The 20,930-nt window shown below is 41.2% G+C and overlaps 1 protein-coding gene across 4 annotated transcripts in view; it reads right to left on the minus strand.

The window, feature by feature from the left end:
* Positions 1 to 20,930, minus strand: part of LAMA3 (laminin subunit alpha 3) — a 194,752-nt gene that overhangs the window by 116,458 nt on the left and 57,364 nt on the right. For 2 of the 4 annotated variants that reach the window (XM_014570532.4, XM_025181719.3), the window contains exons 12-20: positions 20,018 to 20,056; positions 19,746 to 19,883; positions 18,808 to 18,942; positions 12,195 to 12,329; positions 9,757 to 9,894; positions 8,521 to 8,567; positions 2,846 to 2,945; positions 1,222 to 1,274; positions 803 to 908 (exon numbers count right to left, since the gene is read on the minus strand). In XM_014570532.4, coding sequence (XP_014426018.3) covers positions 803 to 908; positions 1,222 to 1,274; positions 2,846 to 2,945; positions 8,521 to 8,567; positions 9,757 to 9,894; positions 12,195 to 12,329; positions 18,808 to 18,942; positions 19,746 to 19,883; positions 20,018 to 20,056 — 891 coding nt within the window. The remainder of the gene's footprint in view (positions 1 to 802; positions 909 to 1,221; positions 1,275 to 2,845; positions 2,946 to 8,520; positions 8,568 to 9,756; positions 9,895 to 12,194; positions 12,330 to 18,807; positions 18,943 to 19,745; positions 19,884 to 20,017; positions 20,057 to 20,930) is intronic. The other 2 variants (XM_025181720.3, XM_075920832.2) reach the window with 2 other exon arrangements.

The raw sequence follows: 20,930 nt of genomic DNA on the forward strand, positions 1-20,930 counted from the left end.
TGAAATGATCTAAAAATGTACCTCAAATAATTAAAGGACCAATCGAAATCTCAATGTAGTCTACGGGGATGTCTCAGAAAAGGCTTTACATGACATAAATCTTGAGATGGAGGGAGAGAAGGAGAAAGTAGTTTACTTTCTGCTAGGACCTGAATTCAGTAATTCACATTTTTTTCCTGCAGCAGCTGATGACATTACAAACAGCTAAGCACAGGATGGAGCTGCAGTTTTTATAGGAATCAGTGATGTTATTAATTCTTTCAGAAGAAACAAATAACCCTGATCTAAGGTCCTGAAAGGCAAAGGAAAAGGAATAAATACTTTTCAAATACCTTGTTTTAAAGTCTATTTATCTGTGATATTTAGGTCTTTGTGTATGTTTTGTTTGGGTAACATTTATTTCAGCCTGAAGACACTTCACATTGCTTTCCACTTCATTTAAACCTGCTCAAAGTCGGGAATGGGAAAGTATCAGCCTTTGTCAGAGAGGCTCTGTATGCTGCAGAAACATCTGCCATGTTCCCTTTCCCTTTGATGGAAATAAGTGACTGTTGCAGAGTGCTTTAAGGAAAATGCCAGAATATTCATAAGCAAAAGTAATTGCTCATGAATGAGCTCAGTTTGCACAATCAAACTGGGGTTTGCACCTTTACATGTATAATGAGCACTCACAAGCTATAATATAAAAATGCAAGTATGGGCGATTTAGTGTTCAAACAGAGGCCTTGTTCTGAAAATGTGACCTTTGGAATTTGAAAGTGTGATTAACTGTTGTATCAGAAACACTCATTTTCCATTTTACCTTGGCATCCAAAGTAATTCCTGAATTCTAGAGCGTAATAGCCAGCTTCACAAGTGTCACAGGAACTTCCACAAACATCAGGCTTGCAGTGACAGTCACCATTGTTCTGGGGGAAAATGATTTGATCAAGATGGTTTCAACATTTTGTTTAATATTTCTGATGCAAATAGGGGGAAAATCCTCACCTAACAAATAAGATATTTTCAGGATAATACTTTTGTCACCTGTCACCTTGAACAGACAGACTAAAGGGAATGTGCTCAAGAGCCAAAAAAAATATTTCAGGGGAAGTTTTATGGGGCATATAGCTGGAATGCCACCAGTTATTTGTCCATACAAGGATAACAGATAGTTCTAGCAATTCTGCTCTACTAAACATTAGAATAATTCCTTTTTATGCAAGCTTAATTTCTCTTTACCTGTTGACACTCTCCGACTCCACTTAGTGTCCCCATCACATCACACCGGCACTCTGTGGAAACAGACACATTGGCCTGAATTTTCTCTTTCTAGGAAACTTTTGGAGCAGAGGCCACAGAATCTGAAATAGCGATTCACTGAGCATTGATGTGAATTTTCTTCTGAAAACCATAGTGCCTTCCTGAGTTCTAAGATATGCAAGAGGAACTCACACTTCACAAGGGTGCACAATACACAGCTCTATGGAAAGTGTGAAGGCTTAGAGAGAGTAAGGACAAGCCAGGGCATTGCCTCTCACCTGCCACTGTGTTGATGGCTTGCACTCCAGACTAGGCTAGCACAGAGCAAGTCCTTCACTCAGGTGAGTATAAGAAATACAACTTTGGCCAGTCCCTGAATAGCAGGGGAATAATGGGATGAGAGGAGAGGGAAAGGAAAGGGAGAAAGGAGGAGGGCTTCTTGTGTCCTTCACTCCCATGCATAAATGGGCAATTGCCATCCACACATTAATCTGAAATATTCTAATCTGTGTTTTATAAAGACAGGCCTGAATTGAGAGTGAGGAATTGTTTGCCTTTCTTTCTACCCACAATGAAGATTGATGTTTTCTCTGATTGTTAAAAGTGCTTATATGGAAAGAGAAAAAAAACTCCTCCTGCCAACATGATTGATTATTCTTTATTTTCCAGTGCTACCCTTGGGACACTTACAGCATGCTTAATGAAATATGAATGAGACAAATATCATCACAGGAACCATTTTTGCTGACATAGTTGCACTGTGAAGCCATGAAGTCCCACTACTAACATTGCAACTTCTAGAAAGGTGATTGTAACTGGTCTCTGATGAGGTACAAACCACACTTTGATCTTACCCAGACATAAATAAAGTAGGCTGTGCAAACTGTGAAGCGAGTAAGAGTGCTTTCTCACTCATGATAACTTAGGAGACTAAATTATTAGAGGAAAAAGGAAATTTTCTTCAAATTATTGGGCAAATTCTGTTCTGAATTATAATGGTGTAAAGCAGGGGTGGGCAATAAAACAGCAGCAGTTCCTTATAGGCCATTAATATATTTATCTGCAGCTCTGCAGATAGCTGCAAACACAGCTCTCATTGGCCATGGATCGCCATTCCTGGCCAATGGGAGTGGCAGAAAGCTGCACGTACTGGGACACCATTTTCTGAAGCTCCCATTGGCCAGGATCAGCAACTCATTGCCAATGGGAGCTGCAATCACCAGTACCCATAGAGGCAAGGGAAAATATAGCAGTGGGGGGTCAGGATCCAGCCCACAGGCTGGTATTTGACCACGCTAGGTGTTAAAGTTTCCACTGAAGTCACAATGGGGTTACACCTGATTCATACAAGTGCAACTCAGAGAAGAATTTGGTCCAAAACCATCAAATGTTGGGGCCAGGATAGGGTCTGACTTTCAACACAAGTGTAAGCATGATGGGTAATTTGGTACCAAACGTCAATAGTATGAAAAATCTGCTGTTATCAAGCAGTGGTTACAGTAACCAACATAGAAGGCTTTTTTCACTAATTAGCTAATGAAGATGAATAAAAAGAATTTAACCATCTTTGATATACTGAAGAAATGCATGTGTGAAATTTTACCTGTACATCCATTGGGGTTTTCTCTGGCAAGATTCCAATAAAGTGGTTTGCATCTGCTACACGTAGGACCTTCAACATGCTGCAGACACTGACAATAGTCCTAATGGCAGAAAAGAATCAAACATTAGGCATTCCAGTATCCAGATTGTTTTTAAAAAATGAAAAGAATGTCTATACACAATGAGGCATTTTTTTCCTACCAGGAAATTCTAAGGCATGTGAATAATGTGCAGTGCGGGAGGGGGAAAAGCACTAGCTTACATCACTTTTATTTCCAAAAAGGATACTTTACTTAGCTCTCAAAGGAAGCATGCTAACTTATAGCCATAAGACAGGATACAGAACTTTTACTATATTCATATTTAAACAATAGATGCCAAGACAAATTTCAGAACAAATTTCTGGGCAAACCATCCATCTTCTTCTTGGTATACTTCAAACTGTGAAAATTTACTGGGCCCAGGAAAGTGCACCCACATTAGCTACCAAATGAAATCCCATAACACTATAGGCCTCGCTTGACATGAGACATCAGAAATGGATGTGGCCTTATTTCTTGGGAAACAGGATTAGGTATGTAAACATTTCAGCAAGCTAGAAATAGAATGTCTATGCTATGGCCACGTCTCCGCTTGCTGTGCTGAAGATCGATCTTCTGGCATTCAATTTAGCGCGTCTAGTAAGGACCCTCTAACTGAACACTGCTGGTGCTTTTGATCAGCCCAGTACTCCTCCATTTGTGAAGAGAAAGAGAAATGATCCCGTCGACCTCCCACTCTGAAGATGGCACCAAGCTCGGCTTAAGGTATGTCGACTTCAGCTATGTTATTTCTGTAGCTGGAGTTGCGTATCTTAATGAGTGATGTACAGTAAATGCAATATAATGTATAAATGTATATAAAGGAAGATTTCTGTGTAACTTTAAATGTGTGATATGCCTTATACCCTAAACAGCTCAGTGACACATAGCTAAGCTGTGCTTGAGTCTGAGCAACTCAGAGTAGTTTTGTTTAGGGATGTTAAGGACTAGTCAACTATCTGATAAGCAAATGCTTATTGGATAGTCGACAGGATAGCCAACTAGTCTCCTCCTCTCCCCCCCTTCCACCCTTCCGCCCCCGCCTCTGTCTGTCAGCTGGAGAGTCTGCAGGCTTTGTGCAGCACTGCCCTTTTAAAATGCTGCAGTGTCGTTTCAAAGGGGCAGCGCCACCCTATCGACTAATCAAATAATCAATGCAAAAATGCATCGACTATTTGATTAGTGAATTACATGATACTTAACATCCTGAGTTTTGTTCTGTGCCACATAAAAATATCTGTGACAAAACCTAGAATTGAACTGAGTCCTTGGGAAGCCAAATGAAAAGAGGTCTCAAAGAATATCCCAACACCGTGGTTTCTTGTCTTGGGCTATGTCTAGACTGCAGGCTTCTTGCACAAGAAGCTTTTTGCAGAAGAGATCTTCCGCAAAAATTTCTTGCGCACGAGCACATCCACATTGCAAAAGCACATCAGAAAAGCAATGTGCTTTTGTGCAAGAGAGCATCCAGACTACATGGACGCTCTCTCGCAAGAAAGCTCTGATTGTCTTTAACAGAATGGCCACCAGGGCACCTGTGCTTCTTCCGATAGGCTGTTTGTTTTTGCACAAAAAAACCCTGTTTCCTGTCCATACACTGCGCAAAAGCTCTTGCACATAAAGGAGTTATTCCTCATAGAAAGAGGAATACCTATACCGCAAAAGCCCCTCTGTTCCATCGATTCACTATAAATTTTCTTGCGCAAAAACAAGTTTGAGGTGTGGACGTTCCTCAGGTTTTTGTGCAAAGACCCTGTAGTGTAGATGTAGTCTTGCAATCCAGATTCCATTTGTCTGGAGCAGGTAATATATAGTGTATTATATGTGTCACTTAGCTGTCAAGGATCACAACCAAACACCTTAGCAAAGGCACTAGAAGGGATCAAATTTAAGTGTGCTTTCCAGGGCACAGCAGGAGTTGGTTATCTAAAGGAGGTTCTTATGGATTCCAAGGGAAGTGACAGGGTGAGACTGGAATTGGATAGAAAAGAAACTCCAGCAAATAATATTAAATAAGAAATACAAAGGAAAAAAACAAAAATAATTAAATTAAAGTTCAGAAATGTTGCCTAAAGAGGAATTCAGTAAGGGGAACAGAGGGAGATACTTTGGATACTTATGTAAAAGAATGTATAGCAAAGCACAGCAAAAGTCTGCTAAATGTCAGCAAAACTTTAAAGAATAACACCCATGGCTGACTATGGAGAGAACAATAATTGTATCTTAAGAACAAATGCAGAAAGAAAGGATAAAAACAAGCTCAGAGCCACTAAGAGAAATAGCCTTTGGAAGATGAGTGATTTAAGGAAAGAGAGGGGGGAGTTAAAACAAGCATTTATGAAAACATCAAAACCTTACAAAGTACTGAATGCAACATTAAATACACAGAGGGGGAATGCTCGGTTTAATAATAAAATATAGCTATGGTAGTACAACTTGGCACAGTCTTTCCCCTTGGAACTGTGCAAGTCCAACAAATTATCCAAGTGGACGTCTGATGGTAACAACTACCACTGCCAGGTTTTTGTCCGCAGAAATCTGTACAACCATTCTGAAAGGACATGGGTCCTTTTCCAAAGGAAAGATTTGTAAACAATCAATTCTAAAAGTCATGGAAGATGGGAGAGATTCCAGAAGATTGGAAAAGGGAAAATATAGTGTTCAGCTATTAAAAGCAAAATTAAGGACAACCCAGGAAACTACAGATCAGTCATCTTAATTTCTGCGCTAAGAAAGATAATCGAGTAAATAATTAAGGAATCCATCTGCAAACATCTGCAAGATAATAAGGTGATAAGTAACAGTCAGCATAGATTTGTCAAGAACAAATCTTGTCAAACCAACCTAACAGCTTTCTTTGATAGGATAGCAATCTTTGTGGATAAGGGAGAAGTGGTAGACATGGTATTCCTAGGCTAGAATTTGACTTTCTTGTCAATAAACTAGGGGAATACAACCTAGATAGAGTTACTACAAGGTGGATGCATAACTGGCTGGATAGCCATTTTCAGAAAGTAGTTATTAATGGTTCACAGTCAAGCTGGAAGGGCATAACAAGTGGGGTTCTGCAGGGATCAGTTTTGGGACCAGCTCTGTTCAATATCTTCACCAATGATTTAGACAATGGCAGAGAGCATATGCAGATATTATCAAGTTGGGAGGGGTTGCCCATACTCTGGAGGATAGGATTATAATTCAAGCAAAACTGAAGAAATAGTCTGGGAATTGTGGTCAATGGGAGCTGCAGGTGGTGGTCCCTGCAGGCAAGGAAGCTGCCCCTGCCCCAAAGGGGAGCTGCCCCCAGTAAGTGCTTCGCAACCCTGACCCATGCGCTGAGCTCCCTCCCATAACCTAGTTCTCTCCCAGACCCCTCATGTCTCCCAACCACCTGCCTTGAGCCCCCTTCATACCTTAACTTCAGTCCAGTCTCCACACACCCTGGCTACATCTACACTGGCATGATTTTCCGAAAATGCTTTTAACGGAAAAATTTTCCGTTAAAAGCATTTTCGGAAAAGCACGTCTAGATTGGCAGGATGCTTTTCCGCAAAAAATCCCCGATCGCCATTTTCGCGATCAGGGCTTTTTTGCGGAAAACAGTACTGTGCTGTTTACACTGGCCCTTTTGTGCAAAAGTCTTTCAGAAAAAGGCTTTTGCCCGAACGGGAGCAGCATAGTATTTCCGCAAAAGCACTGACGATCTTACATGAGATCGTCAGTACTTTTCCGGAAATTCAAGCGGCCAGTGTAGACAGCTGGCAAGTTTTTCCGCAAAAGCAGATGATTTTGCGGAAAAACTTGCCAGTCTAGACACAGCCTCCAAGTTGTGAGCCCCCTCTTGCATTCTAACTCCCTCCCAAATCCCACACTCCCACCTCCTGCCCTGAGCCCCTTCTAACACTCCAAACCTCTTGGCCCCAGCCTGAAGCCCATCCTGCACCCCTGATGCCTCATCCCCAGCCCTACCCTAGAGCCCACACTCCCAGCTGGAGCCCTCACTCCACATCTTCCACATCTATCCTCCTGCCTCAACCCACAGTACCCTCAAGCACACTGAATCTCCTCATTTTGACCCCACCCCGTAGCCTTGGAGGCCCCACAAAATCTAATAGCTCTGGGGCCCAGAAGAGATAATCCAGCCCTGCTGGCCATGTCACTGTTCCACAACCTCCCTGGGCAATTTATTCCAGGGGTTAATCACTGAAAATAAGTTTTTCCTGACGTCCAACCTAAAATGCCCTTGCTACAATTTAAGGCTATTGTTTCCGGTCCTATCCTCAGTGGTTAAGGAAAATATTTTTTCTCTTTCCTGTCATAACTTTTTATGTACTTGAAAACTGTTATCATATCCTCTCAGTCTTCTCTTGTCCAGATAAAATAAACCCAGTTTTTTCAGTCTTCCCTCATGTGTCATGTTTTCTAGACTGTAATCATTTTTGCTGATCTTATCTGGACTTTTTTTGTCCACATCTTTTTTGATGTGTTCCAGAATGGGACTCAATACTTCTGTTAAGGCATAATCAGCAAGGAGTAGAGCAGAAGAATTGTTTCTCTTATCTTGCATACAACACCCCAGGTAATACATCCCAGATTAATATATGGAGTTTTTTTGGAACAGTGTCACACTGTTGACACATATTTAGCTTTTAGTCAACTATGATCCTGAGATCCACAGCACTCTTTCTTAGGCAGTCATTTCCCATTTTGTATGCGTGTAACTGAATGTTCCTTTTTTGGTGGAGAACTTTACATCTGTCCTTACTGAATTTCATCCTGCTTACTTCAAACCATTTGTCCAGATCACTTTGAATTATAATCATATTCTCCAAAGCACTTACGATGCCTTCCAACTTGGTATCATCTGCAAATGGTATGTGTACTCACAATGCCATAATCCAAATATTGATGAAGAGATTAAACAGAAATGGACAAAAGCTAGAAGTGGTAGAAAATTGAAAAGGGAAGCAAAGGTATACAATGAGAAATCTGTGTCCACCGGAGTTAAGGATAATAAGGAGGTTTTTTAAAGTATAATAAGAACAAAAAATGTCCTAAACAATGGTAATTGTACTTTACTGGATCTAAATGGCAGGATTATCAATAGTAATTATAAATGGGGAATCATCACTGAATGGGTGTGTTCCTGGTGTGTTAATTATGTGCAGTTAAGAAAAGTTTATTAACGAGTTTCTGGGTTTTGTTATTTTATGGATGCAGTACTTTTGCTGCTTCCTTCTGTTTTAATCCTTGGCTATGTTCCTACAGCATATTATGTCAGCTTGATTATAGAGTGACATACAAAAAAAATTAGCTTTTTTGCCAATTATACTAAGCTCTATCAGGTTTTGTTGCTGCTCTACTTTATGCAAGTCATGATCACTTGTACCAAAGCTACCATTAATTTTTAGTTCTGTGACCAGTTCTTTATCAGGACTAGGAGTAGTATATAATTCACCCATGTTCATTGCAACACTCCTTGAGGTAGGAAATTGTCATTTATAATTTTTAGAAACTCCAAGTCAAAGTATTTAATAATTACAGACATAGAAAATCAATTCTTAACATTTATTGTAAATGCCAAAAATATAATACTTACAGAATGGGAACTAAGAGTACCTGCAGGGTCACAGTCATTGTTGGCTCCTTTATATAATTAAAAAAATAAACATATGATCATTTTTTTAATGAAACAATGGAATAGTTGCAAATTTTTAACTTTTTTATACCAAGGTTGCCCAATGATGATCCAGATACTTTAAAATGAGTGGAAGTCTTTAATAATGACAGCATAAATGGATAATTAACATCAATGCATAGACCTTTTAGTTTTATATGTAATCATATCAAGATTATTTGCAAAGTATGGCAGGGATGCGAAGAGACAGAGAGAAAACACTGAATAATCAAGAGTATTTTTCCTAAATCTACAATGCCATCAACTAAAGAGTGCCACATTTCTTCAAAGCAGTTTATGAAGCATGAAAGTGAGTGACAAAACAAGATCTTTTAGATCATCCACTCTATCTCCCTCATTTGTCTTGTACATGTTTCAATGGGATTTCTATCGCATTATGTGATGGGGTGACAGGGGCTGAAGGGATAAGCCCCGCACCCGGCCCCGGCGCCGTGGCACGTAAGCAGTGCTGCAGAGCCTGTTAGGTCGCAGCCGCTTGCATAGGAGGAAGGAATTCCACTGGCAGACGGACCAGAGGGCCGAGGAGCGCATTCACCAGCATCCCGGGAAGAGGGCGCTGGCTTTGAAAAGGAGGGCGCCCACCCTTGGGAGGAGGAGAGAGCGTGGCGGCAGGAAACTCCAGAGAGGCAGGCGAACAGGGGTCCTGAAGAGTGATGAGACCCCAAGCGGCTGAGACCGGAGAGGCTGACAAGGGGTGACTGAAGTGACCAGACGGAGCCCAGCCAGAAGGAAGGAAGGAGCCCAGGACAGTGCCAAGGACAGCCCGTGGGCCAGTGAGTTGTGGCTCCCCCCGGCCGAACAGGACGTCATTCACGCTTGTTCTTAGGGTCCTGGGCTGGGACCTGGAGAGAGGAAGGGTCCAGGTCCTCCTTCCCTCTCGGCAGTTATGGGGACTCCAATACCAAGGAGGAGTGCTGAGACTGGACTAAACACACTTGCGGGGGAACAGGGTTGCAAGGACTGGGGAACCAACCCCTAGTAATGGGACTAAAGGCACGAGGGTGAGAAGGGGTTACAAAGACTGAGGGAGTTGATCCCCTAACACGTTATCTATACAGTGGAGTGCACTGGGAAACACAGTGGCACAAATGTATGCATTTTGCATCAAGATACAGTATTTTCCATCATAAACCTTACCTTGGCAATAGGGGAAACTGTAGGCTTCTGAAAGGCATGTGTCACACTGCTTCCCTGTAATTCCTCTTCGACACTCACATTGCCCTGTTGATGACTCACATGTGGTCTGGTAGGAACCATGAGGAGAACACTGACAAGCTGAACAAAAATCATTATTTAGTAAGATTCAAGCTACATCTAGTAAGAAATAACCTATTTCAGGACTGTGAAATTTTAAAACTTAATATTACGTGTCTGCAACATTCCTGATCTTCTTTGCAATAAGACTATTAAAAACACTCTCTACTTAGGAGCTTATTAATTATGCACCCCTCAGTATAAAATCTGAGTGCCTTATTTCACACAAGTGTTACATGATGACTTGATCTTTCCCTTCTTAACATAAGCAGGTAGGATTATCAGGAATTCTCTACAATCATTCTTCTGTTCTTTGTTTCAATCTGAGGGCAGACTGGGAGGAGGGGGTCTGGGTTTTCTTTGCTGGTCCTGTTTAAGGTTACAGAAAGTTTAAGGCAAAGACCTTTCCTAGGCCAGGAGACAGCACACAATATGTTCTAACATCAGATTGGGAAGGGCTAAAAACTGAGTCTTGCCTTTGACCCGGAGAACATTCATGTTTGTGGTCACCTTCACATTCCTGTCCACACTACTGACCCCAATATTGCAATGACTTACATACATGCTTAACTTACACATTTTGAGTAGTCTCACCGAAGTGAGTAAGGCCACCCATTATGGATGAGGTTAAGCATGTGGCTTCACAGGATCAGGGTCTAAAGTTGGACCTATTAATAACAATAGTTCTTGTTGAGTAGCAGCTGGTTCCCTAACAGCTGTTGGATGTTTTCCTGAGAGCCAGTTATAATCGTACTGTGCAACATATAGCTCCTCTGGTGCTGTCAAACTGAAATAAATTTTTAATGACCCTGATTCTTAGGAAAGAAAAACACCCGTTCAAGATGGTCAGTGACACCAGACACATGACAACCACACCTATAATCGAGCACATAACAACCATGTTTAAACTACTCAAACACATTATTTCAATATCATTGTGACGGGACAGACCCGCAACGAGCGGAGGCGCCCCCCTGCACGGCACTGTACGGCGGGGTGTCAGGCGCCAGCCAGCTCTGCCCAGCCTGCTCGGCAGCCGCGCAGGACACTCTGGTCCTCGGCGCGGTGGGTGACGTCAGCCAGACCCCGCGGGGCTGTGGGATACGGCGCCGCGGTAACGTGAGGCCGTCCGGACGCGGGAGGTGAGGCCGCTGGGAGAGGCTGGGGTCACGGCCTCGGCGCCAGTTTTAAAATGGCCCGGCCGAGGAGCGCGGAGGGGAGAGCAGAGGCGATCGCCCCTGACGAAGGGCAACAGCTGGAGGAGTACGCGGCAGACCGGTACCCTGACCTCCCCCTCCCCCCGAGGAGACGCCGGGCATCTACGGTGAGCGACCCGATCGGTACGGCCGGGTGCCAAGTAGTGCCGACGCGGGAAGGGGAGGAAGCAGCCCAGGGCAGAGTCGGGAATTGACTGGTGGGCTGATGCGTTAAGGGTTCACCCCCCGTCAGCCGGGTCGGGCCCAATTGAGCCCGAACCCTTAGGGCCCTGGGCTGGGGCCCGTGAGAGTGGGTGGGCCCGGGCCCCCCTTCACCTCCCGCCTCACTAGGGAGTGGGAAACAGAAGACAAAGACGTCTGAGAGGAGACAAAGGATTGATTCAAGGTGTTAGGGGAGAGGTTCTAGGTGAGACGCCGCGGGGCGGCACGGGGCGGCACAGTCATGTTAGACAGGGTCAGAATATTTCACTCTGTGTGATAACTCTCCCGTCTAGGTTTCTGTAGTATCAATTATATAATCCATTTTTAGTCTGATCAGTAGAACTGATCAAGTGAGCAAGGTTCCTAAGATGAGTAAAGATACGCAGGATCTAGCCCTTTTAGTTCTCATGCAGACAAGGAGTTAAGGTGTGATGTTAGCACTTGAGAGCTACTACACACTAACATCCTTTGAAAGTTTACAAGGCAATGTCTACTTTAATACATGTCAAACTAGTTGAGTTAAAGCTGAGGATCCCCTTTTGGCTCTGACTTAATCAAGGTAGACTTGCTAAAGGCAGCAAGCATTAGACTTTTAGAGCATGTTAGTTAACACATTAGCTAACATCATACTTTAAATCCCAGTTTAGACAAGGCCTGAGAGGTTAATGAGGCTTTTAAGAACTACAGTTGGTAGCCTCAGCCACCTGACCCACAGAGCAGCTACATAACAATATATCAGAAAGACAGGGAGAGGAGGGAACTACTTACTATTTCTGCCTACAATAACTCACACCTTTGCTATCTGTAGTTTTTTATGGAAACACTGTTGGGGAATTAACTGATTTTCTCTGAGTAACAAAACAAAAAGAAAGCAAAGCAAAACAAGCAGCTGCTGTTACTCACGCAAACATCTGGGATAGCTGAAATAACCTGGAGCACACTGGTTGCATCTAAGTCCAGCATAGTTTGTACGACACCGACACTGACCGTTAGGCCCACATGTATTGTCCAGTGATCCAATAGCATCACAGTTGCATTCTACACAGGGGGGGAATTGATAAATAACTATTCATACAGCAGTTATCCAAAGCTGCAGTTATTTTACAATAAAATGTTCTAAAAAACTCACTTTTGGCACACAAACACAAAGCATTCAGCCAAAACAATGATTTTACCAGCAAAAATAAACATCTGCAAACAGCAGCTTAGAATATAATTGCCTGGTCAGCCAAGATAATAGTGTCTTATTGTAATGCTACAATGTATTGTTCCAAAAAAGACTGAGTTTGATCATTGGCAAACTACACAGAGGATAGAAATTCACCTTAAAACTGAAGGAAAATTATTTGAGGAAAGTACATAAATTTTGAAAAGATAACCTCAAACAGTAAGGAAGTAGAGCAGTATGATATGCCATAATGACAAGTGTAATTTATTAGCACAACAATTTGATACATAGTGTTCACCTTAAAAGCTGCTGACTGATTTTAGTTCAATAAACTCTCAAATGAATTTCTACCACAGTGCAAAAAAACTAGTTTATGTGCTGTGAAGTACTGCAAAAGAACTAGCACATAGTTTGTGAATCTGTGTCGGTATATAATTGCTATTCAGCTGGGTGTTTTTACTGGATCTGCCTCTATTTTAAGCGTTGCTTCTCTGTTCCATTTATGTGTTTCTGGTTTCCCTCTCTCAGTTCCTCTCTGTTCAGCTGCCAAAGCTGTCTTACTCTGCTGTGTTCCTTTCACGGGATTAAAGGAGGCAGCAGGACTCACTGCCCAGTCAGTATGTGAGGGAAAGAGCTGCTAAAGCAAAACACATCCCACCTCTTCCAAAAACATGTCTTCTTCAGTGGTACCAATGCCTATAGTTGAACATTATATTGTAAATTCTTTGGGGTAAGGGCCTTCTTTTCTGTTCTATGTTTGTATTGCATCTGGTACAAGGGGGTCTTGGTCATTGAGGCTCCTAGCCACTATAGCAATATAGTAAATAAATACACAAAATTTAAATGTTGAGAGTTAAAGTCTCATTTCATTTAAACACACTTACATCGGTGTAAGGGCTTGATCCTGCTCCAATGAATCAATGGCAAAGCTCCCATTGACTTTAATGGGAAAGGATCAGGCAGTAAGTGAGAGGAGAATCTGGCCCAGACTAGTGTGTATAGCTGGAGGAACAGTGATTTAATCTTAAATGGGATTGGCCCACAGATTGATAATGTTATACTAAGCCAAACTGTTTTTCTTACCCCGCCTCCCAAACAAGTTTTCCAAGGAACGCTGATGTTACACTACATAAATTTTTTTTTCCAAATATCCTGCCATGTCCCATTACATCAGTTTTATAACTGCGCACAGTTACAGAGTGGTTAAAGAAACTGTGTCTCCCGTTTTACTTTGATTGCACAACCCCTTTTAAATTTCTCTTTTATGTTTAATTATCTTTTACAATCTTTTTTGTGACTTACTTTTGCATGAGTTCTCCTTTTAGATGTTTCATTGCAGATTTCAGGGTTAAAAGTTTAAACCAGTTCACTATGGGCTACATTTGCTACACTAGATTGCTATTTGATTCACCTCCAACTAAAAAAAAATTATAGCATGGTCTAAGTACTTTGAAACCACTGAACTGTGTGTACCAATGAAGAACTCTGACTTGATGTTTTTCATTAACTATTTTAATGTACTCCAGATCTGTAAAAAAAAAAAAAGAGCCATGTGGTATATTTTATTCCATCCATTTTGTTTGTTGACTCAAACTAGTACTTTGGATTTTTTTTAAGAGCACGAAGAATTCTCTAGTCCTTTAACAGGCATACAATGAGAACATCAAGTAAATTCAAGTGTCTCTTGAATTTACTAAATCAAAATAATGATTGTGCCATTTTGTAACCGTTTAGAAGATAAATGCTGTATAAAGCACAACTTGTGAGGTACCATTTGAAAACTTACAATCTGCTGAACGTTATTATACTTGTAAAATATGTGTAGCAACATTGTATGTAAAATTATAAAATTCTGCTCTATATGACATATTCTAAGTCTGGGGAAACAGTTTCAAACCAGTCCCCCAAAGATAAAAGTCTATCCAACAGCTCAGCAAGGTATCAGCAAAATCAAATGGATTATTGCTGGGTTAAGCAGCCATTCTGGGCAGGAAGATGGATGTGAAAAAGAACTTTATATTACATATTTACAGTGAAACGCCAGGAAGTTCCTGTTCCCACACCTTCTGTCTCCTGAACCCCAGCTAGAGATAATCTTCAAAACGAAAGGAGAACTATAAGAATTGGCAGGGGAAGCCCCAAAATGCTTCTCCCCTTCTTTCTGCTCACAGAAGAATCGCATGGTGACTTGCCTGCTGGGTGAGAAGGTTGCACAACTCTTGAGACAACTGGACAGACTATGTGTAGTGCTGCGGAGCAGCCAGTGATTGTGGTACATGTAGGTACCCATGGCATAAGGAAGGATAGGTCCTGGAGGCCAAGTTTAGGCTGCAAAGTAAGAGACTGAAGCAGAAAACTTCCATGGTAGCATTCTCTGAAATGCTTCCAGTTCCACATACAGAACCAGTTAGACAGAACTGTGGGGTCTCAATGTGTGTGTATGAGGCAATTGTGTAGGAGGAGGGAACTTTTGGGAAAAGGGGAGCCTATAGAGGAAGGATGTGCTTCACCTTAACCAAAATGAAACTAGATTGCACGTATTTAGAAGGTGGTAGAGCTGTTTTTATACAAAGGACTGGGAAAAAGCCAATTGGTGTGGACCACGTAGTTCAGATAGATGCTCCCCTAAGGGATGTCTCTATTAATGGAAATTTTCTAGGTCCTAGTAAGGAGGAGAGGCTAGGAGATGATAAAATACAAGTAGGATCTGATGAGAAGCAGATGAAAAAGAGTCTAATGCAGTTACATCACACAATGACACAGAGCTAAAAGTGACATTTTAAGTGCTTATCTACAAATGCTAGAAGTCTAAATAATACGATGGGTGTAGTTGAGAGTGCCTCGTATTAAATGAGGATGACTAGAATAATGATAGTGACTATGAAATGCTCAGGGAGTTTATAGAGGCTATAAAAACAAAAACCACAATGAAAATGTGGTATTTCAATGATATCCATATTGACTGGGTAAATGTAACCTCAGGACAAGCTATAGAGATAAAGTTTCTTGACACCTTAAATGACTGATTCTTGGAGAATTTAGTCCTGGAAACCACAAGAGGAGAGGCAAATCTTGACTTAATTCCCAAGTGGGGCACAGGCTCCGATCCAAGAGGTGACTACAGATGTACTGCTTGGTAATAATGACCATAATATAATCAAATTTAACATCCCTGTGGTGAAGAAAACATCATGACTGCATTTAATTTCAGAAAGGGGGATTATACCAAAATGAAGAAGAAGTTAGTTAAACAGAAATGAAAAGGTACAGTGCCAAAAATGAAATCCCTGCAAGGTACATGGACATTTTTTAAAGATATCAAAATAGAAGTTCAAACTAAATGAATACCCCAAATCAAAAAACACAGGAAAGGAACTAAAAAAGCATCACCATTACTAAGCAACAAAGTAAAAGAAGTCAGAGGCAAAAAGACATCCTTTAAAAAGAGGAAGTTAAATCCTACTGAGGAAAACAGAAAGAAGCATGTGTAGAAATGTAATTAGGAAGGCCAAAAAAGAATCTGAAGACAGCTAGCCAAAGATTCAAAAAGCAGTAGCAAAAAAAAAACCAAAATATTTAAGGACCTCAGAAGCAGAAAGCCTCATAAACAACCAGTGAGTCACTAGACAATCATAATACTAAAGAAACATTCAAAGATGATAAGGTCATTGCAGAGAAACTAAATAAATGCTTTGCATTGGTCTTCACAGCTGAGGATGTGAAGAAAATTCCCAAATGTGAGCCATTCTTCTTAGGTGACAAATTTGAGGAACTGTCCCAGATTGAGATGTCATTAGAGGAAATTTTGGAACAAATTGATAAATTAAACATAATAAGTCACCAAGACCAGATGGCACACACCAAAGAGTTTTGAACAAACTCAAATGTGAAACTGCAGAACTACTAACTGTGGTATGCAGTCTGTCATTTAAACCAGCTTCTGTACCAGATGACTGGAGGATAGCTAATTTTTTTAAAGGCCCCAGAGGAGATTTCAGCAATTACAGGCTGATAAGTCTGACTTCAGTACTGGGCAAAGTGGTTGAAACTGTAGTAAACAACAGAATTATCAGACACATAGGTGAATATGATGTGTTAGGGAAAACGTTTTTTGTAAAGGTAAATCATGCCTCACCAATCTACTAAAATTCTTTGAAGTGGTTAGCAAGCATGTAGAAAAAGGGATCCAGTAGATATAGTGTTCTTAGATTTTCAGAAATGCTTTGACAAGATCCTTCACCAAAGGCTCTTAAGCAAAGCAATCATGGGATGAGAGAGAAGGTCCTTTCATGGGCCAGTAAGTGGTTAAAAGATAAGACACAAATGGCAGGCATAATGATCAATTTTCAGAATGTTGTCCACCAGGGATCTTTACTGAGACCAGTGGTATTCAACATACCCCCAAATAACAGCGAGGTGGCAAAATTTGCAGATGATACAAAACTATTTAAAATAACTAAATCCAAAGCAGACTGTGAAGAATTATAAAGGGATTTCACAAAACTGAGTGACTGGGCAGCAAAATGGCAGATGAAATTCATGTTGATAAGTGCAAAGTAATGCACACTGGAAAACATAATCCCAATCATTCATACAAAATGATGGGGTCAGAAAAACAAACAGAATGCTGGAAATTATTAAGAAAGGGATAAATATAAATCCATGGTATTTCCACATCTTGAATACTGTGTGTAGATGTGGTCACCCCATCTCAAAAAAGATGTATTGGAATTGGAAAAGGTACAAAGACAGACAGAAAAAATTATTAGGGGTATGGAAGAGCTGCCATATGAAGAGAGGTTAATAAGACTAGAACTTCTCAGCTGGGAAAAGAAACAACTAAGAGGGGACATTGACAGAGATCTATAAAATCATTCCTGGTGTAGATCAAGTAAAAAAGGAAGTGTTATTTACTTCTTCTCATAATATAAGAACTAGGGTCACCAAATGAAATTAACAGACAGCTGGTATAAAACAAACAAAATGAAGTATTTCTTCACACAATGCACAGTCAACCTGTGAAACTCTTTGCACTTCAGACAGAGGATGTTGTAAAGGCCACGGCTATAACAAAAAAGTCCTAGATAAGTTCATGGAGGATAGGTCCTTCAATGGCTGTTAGCCAGAATGTACAGGTAAGGTGTCCCCAGCTCCTGTTTGTCAGAAGCTGGAAATGGATGACAGGAGAGGGATCACTTGATGATTACCTGTTCTGTTCATTCTCTCTAGGGCATGTGGCATTTATCACTGTCAGAAGACAGGATATTGGGCTAAATGGATCTAGGTCTGACCCATTATGGCCATCTTTTTGTGTAAGCTTAGAGCAGATGAGTACAGATCAGGGCAGTAACATAGGCTATGGAAATTGGAAACCCGGGCCAAATTCTTTGTTTAGAAACAACTGTGCAATCCCAATGACATCGATAGGTTTTTATGACCGAAATGAGACAGTGACTAGTCCAGGGTCCTTCACTTGCTCTCAAATACATAAGGAATGACTGACAAGGGGAGAACGGATTCTTAATTACAAAATAAAAAGCAACTTCTTTGTGAATTTTATAAAACAGAAAGCTTATATCGATGACCCTCTAACAAAAGACTTCTGGGTACATCTACACAGCAGCGTTATTTCGGAATAATTCACTGTCTACACTACAAAACTTTATTTTGAAATAATGTCGAGCTGAAGGATTTCTTACTCGGACTCATGGTAACCCTCGCTTCAAGAAGAGTAAGGGAAGTTGAAGGAAAAGTGTTCTTCCTTTGATTTCCTGCTGTGTAGACAGCGCCAAAAGCTGAATTAAGCTATTTCAACTTAAGTTATGCAATTGACATAGCTGAAGTTGCGTAGCTTAATTTGACTTTAGCCCTGCTGTGTAGACGTACCCTAAATGAGCGAGCAGAGACCCTCTTCAAAAAAACAAAACAAATCCTTCATAGCACATCTTTGTATATTTTATTTTGTTCAATGTCAGTGGTACTGCTAGTGCTGTAAACATCCATATGAAAAGAGTCTTCATAGCCATTTATTTTTAAAAACAGCATTTGTGCTGGTAATTGACCCTCCTTCCCCACTACAGGGTTCAATCTGTCTATGTGACATAGAGAAATATAAAACTAAGATCTTACTAAATGTGGAGACTTGCCTGCAGTTAGTGTTCTAAATAGTCAAGAGCAGGAGAAGGGGAAAATATGAACTTTCACCATCCAGGATGTAGGAGAATCTTAGCTATTTACAATAACGAATACTACCTCAGCCGATACAAAGACAGACTCTTAAAGTATGGTCATTCCAGTCTGGCCTCTCAGTAGCCAGGTCAATGCTATACACATCACCTGTAATCTTACCTTGACAGAGAGGGAAAGAATGATAGCCGCGGCGACAGTTGTCACACTGAGGTCCATCTACCTCAAAGCGGCAGAGACATTTTCCAAGGAAATCACAGATTTCAGGGAGGACACCAGCTGAGTTACATGCACACACTATAAACAAGAAGAGAATTTTACAGGCAGTATCAGCAGAGAGATTCCTCTTTCCCCTTCCTAAAAAACATTACCTTCTTCCTAGTCTCCAGTATAAAGGGCTAGATTCTGCCACCCTTATGCTGTTGATTAGCACTAGCTCTATGGATTTCAAAGTGATTATTTGTGGAAAAAAGGTATAAATCACTGTGAATAAGCATGACAGAATCTGGCCCAAATGTCAATGTCATGAGAGTACCATATGGTTCTCATTCAGGGCCAGATGGGACAGTACTCTACACTGGAAGTAATACCACTGTTTTCAGGCCTACTTGTGAAGTAAACAACAGTGGGCTAGTTGTATAATCTCAGTTTGGAATTGGGCTACTGAAATTCATTTTAAACATTCTCTGTAGACTATTACCAACAATAGTATGTAGGCATATAGCAAAAGTACTTAAAAACAGCTTTCTAATACTGACTGTAGCAGTTGTGGGGGCACTGTCAAATCAAACTAGGCCCAAACTTAAGGTTTTGTAAAACCAAGGTAACAGAACTTTTCCCATTTTTGTTCCACTGTCATCAATCGCCCATTATTAAATCCATAGTCACATCAGAATCCAACAGATGCATCATGCATTAGATATCAGTGAGCTGAAGGTGCCCTGAATGATTTAGAGGGAAAAACGCCTTCTCTGGATTTTTTTTCCACTTTTTGATTAATATCGGACTATGCAGAAAAATTTACTAAAAAGTCTACATAGAACAAGGATGCATCCATGTGATCAGGGTCTTATTTACTGAAAGAGGGTACTGTTGCTTACCCTGACAGAAAGGGTAATAAAAATACCCTAATGCACAAGCATCACAGGAAAGCCCCCGAAATCCAACTCGACATTGGCACTGTCCTGTCTTTCCATCACAGTTGCCATCCACCACTCCAGAGCCATAGCACTGGCAAGCTACACAATACATTTTGTAAAAGAAAACATTTTCTGTGTTACAGGCTTGAAGATCACATTACACTTTGATTTAAAATGTTGGCATTTGTATATTATTTGAGTTCAGGCAGTAAAAAGAAAACAATGGAACTTACACTGACATGGAGGGCCAAAAAATCCTGGTTTACAGCCATCTTCAAACATAAACAGAAGAAAGAGCTGTACAAAGCTTCAGCACAAACCCATAAAACCCCTTTACATTTCTGAGCAGCCTCACAGACCACGGGTTAATACTGGTTAAAAACCAGCACTATGGTTCTGTAACTAATATAATTATTTACATGCCACTTGCACACAAATCCTGTTTTAAAAACAGGAGCAATCACATAAGTTTCAGCTAAATTATTTTATTAAAGGTGTCAGGAATACAAATTTACAATTTACATAACCATAGGAGCATCTAACAGGAGACAAGGGTCTTTCTTGTGCCTCAAATTCTGGTGCTACTAGCTAAAATTTGAACAGTTGTAGTTCTGGGTTTTTCCATGGAAATTTATTCACTTATTTAACATCTCTAACAGAGAGTCATAGCTATCGATTAATTGAATAGTCGATTAACCTCATGAATTCTTATCCGTTACTCACCTATTCTATAGTCCCCAGGGATGGAGTCGGCAGCCAGTGTGCTTAGGCCCCATCTCGAGGAGCCCCCCTGCCACTCTGGGCTGCTGCCTCTGTATCAGAGGCAGCAGCGCAAAGTGCCAAGCAGGAGTCGGTCCACAAGGGAAGACAGTTTAAAAACCGGCTCCCCTTTGGACTGGCTGCCTGTCGCCCTGTTCTGCTGCCTTTGATAAATAAGCAGTAGCACGGGGAGGCAGCAGCCCCTGTCTGGGGGTGGGCCTGAGCTCCCAGACCAGGCCCAAGCCGGATCTGAGCCAGGCTGCCTGCCCACCCAGCTCCTAATACACTTTAAATGCAGAGCCACAGCAGTGGTAGTTCCTGGACCCATTGCAAGCCAGAACTGAGCTGGGCTGCTGGCCAACCTGCTAAAAAATTCACTGGCAGGGG

Source organism: Pelodiscus sinensis, chromosome 2 (genome assembly GCF_052426305.1).
Source record: "Pelodiscus sinensis isolate ZL-2025 chromosome 2, ASM5242630v1, whole genome shotgun sequence".
In the NCBI taxonomy this organism is placed as follows: domain Eukaryota; kingdom Metazoa; phylum Chordata; order Testudines; family Trionychidae; genus Pelodiscus; species Pelodiscus sinensis.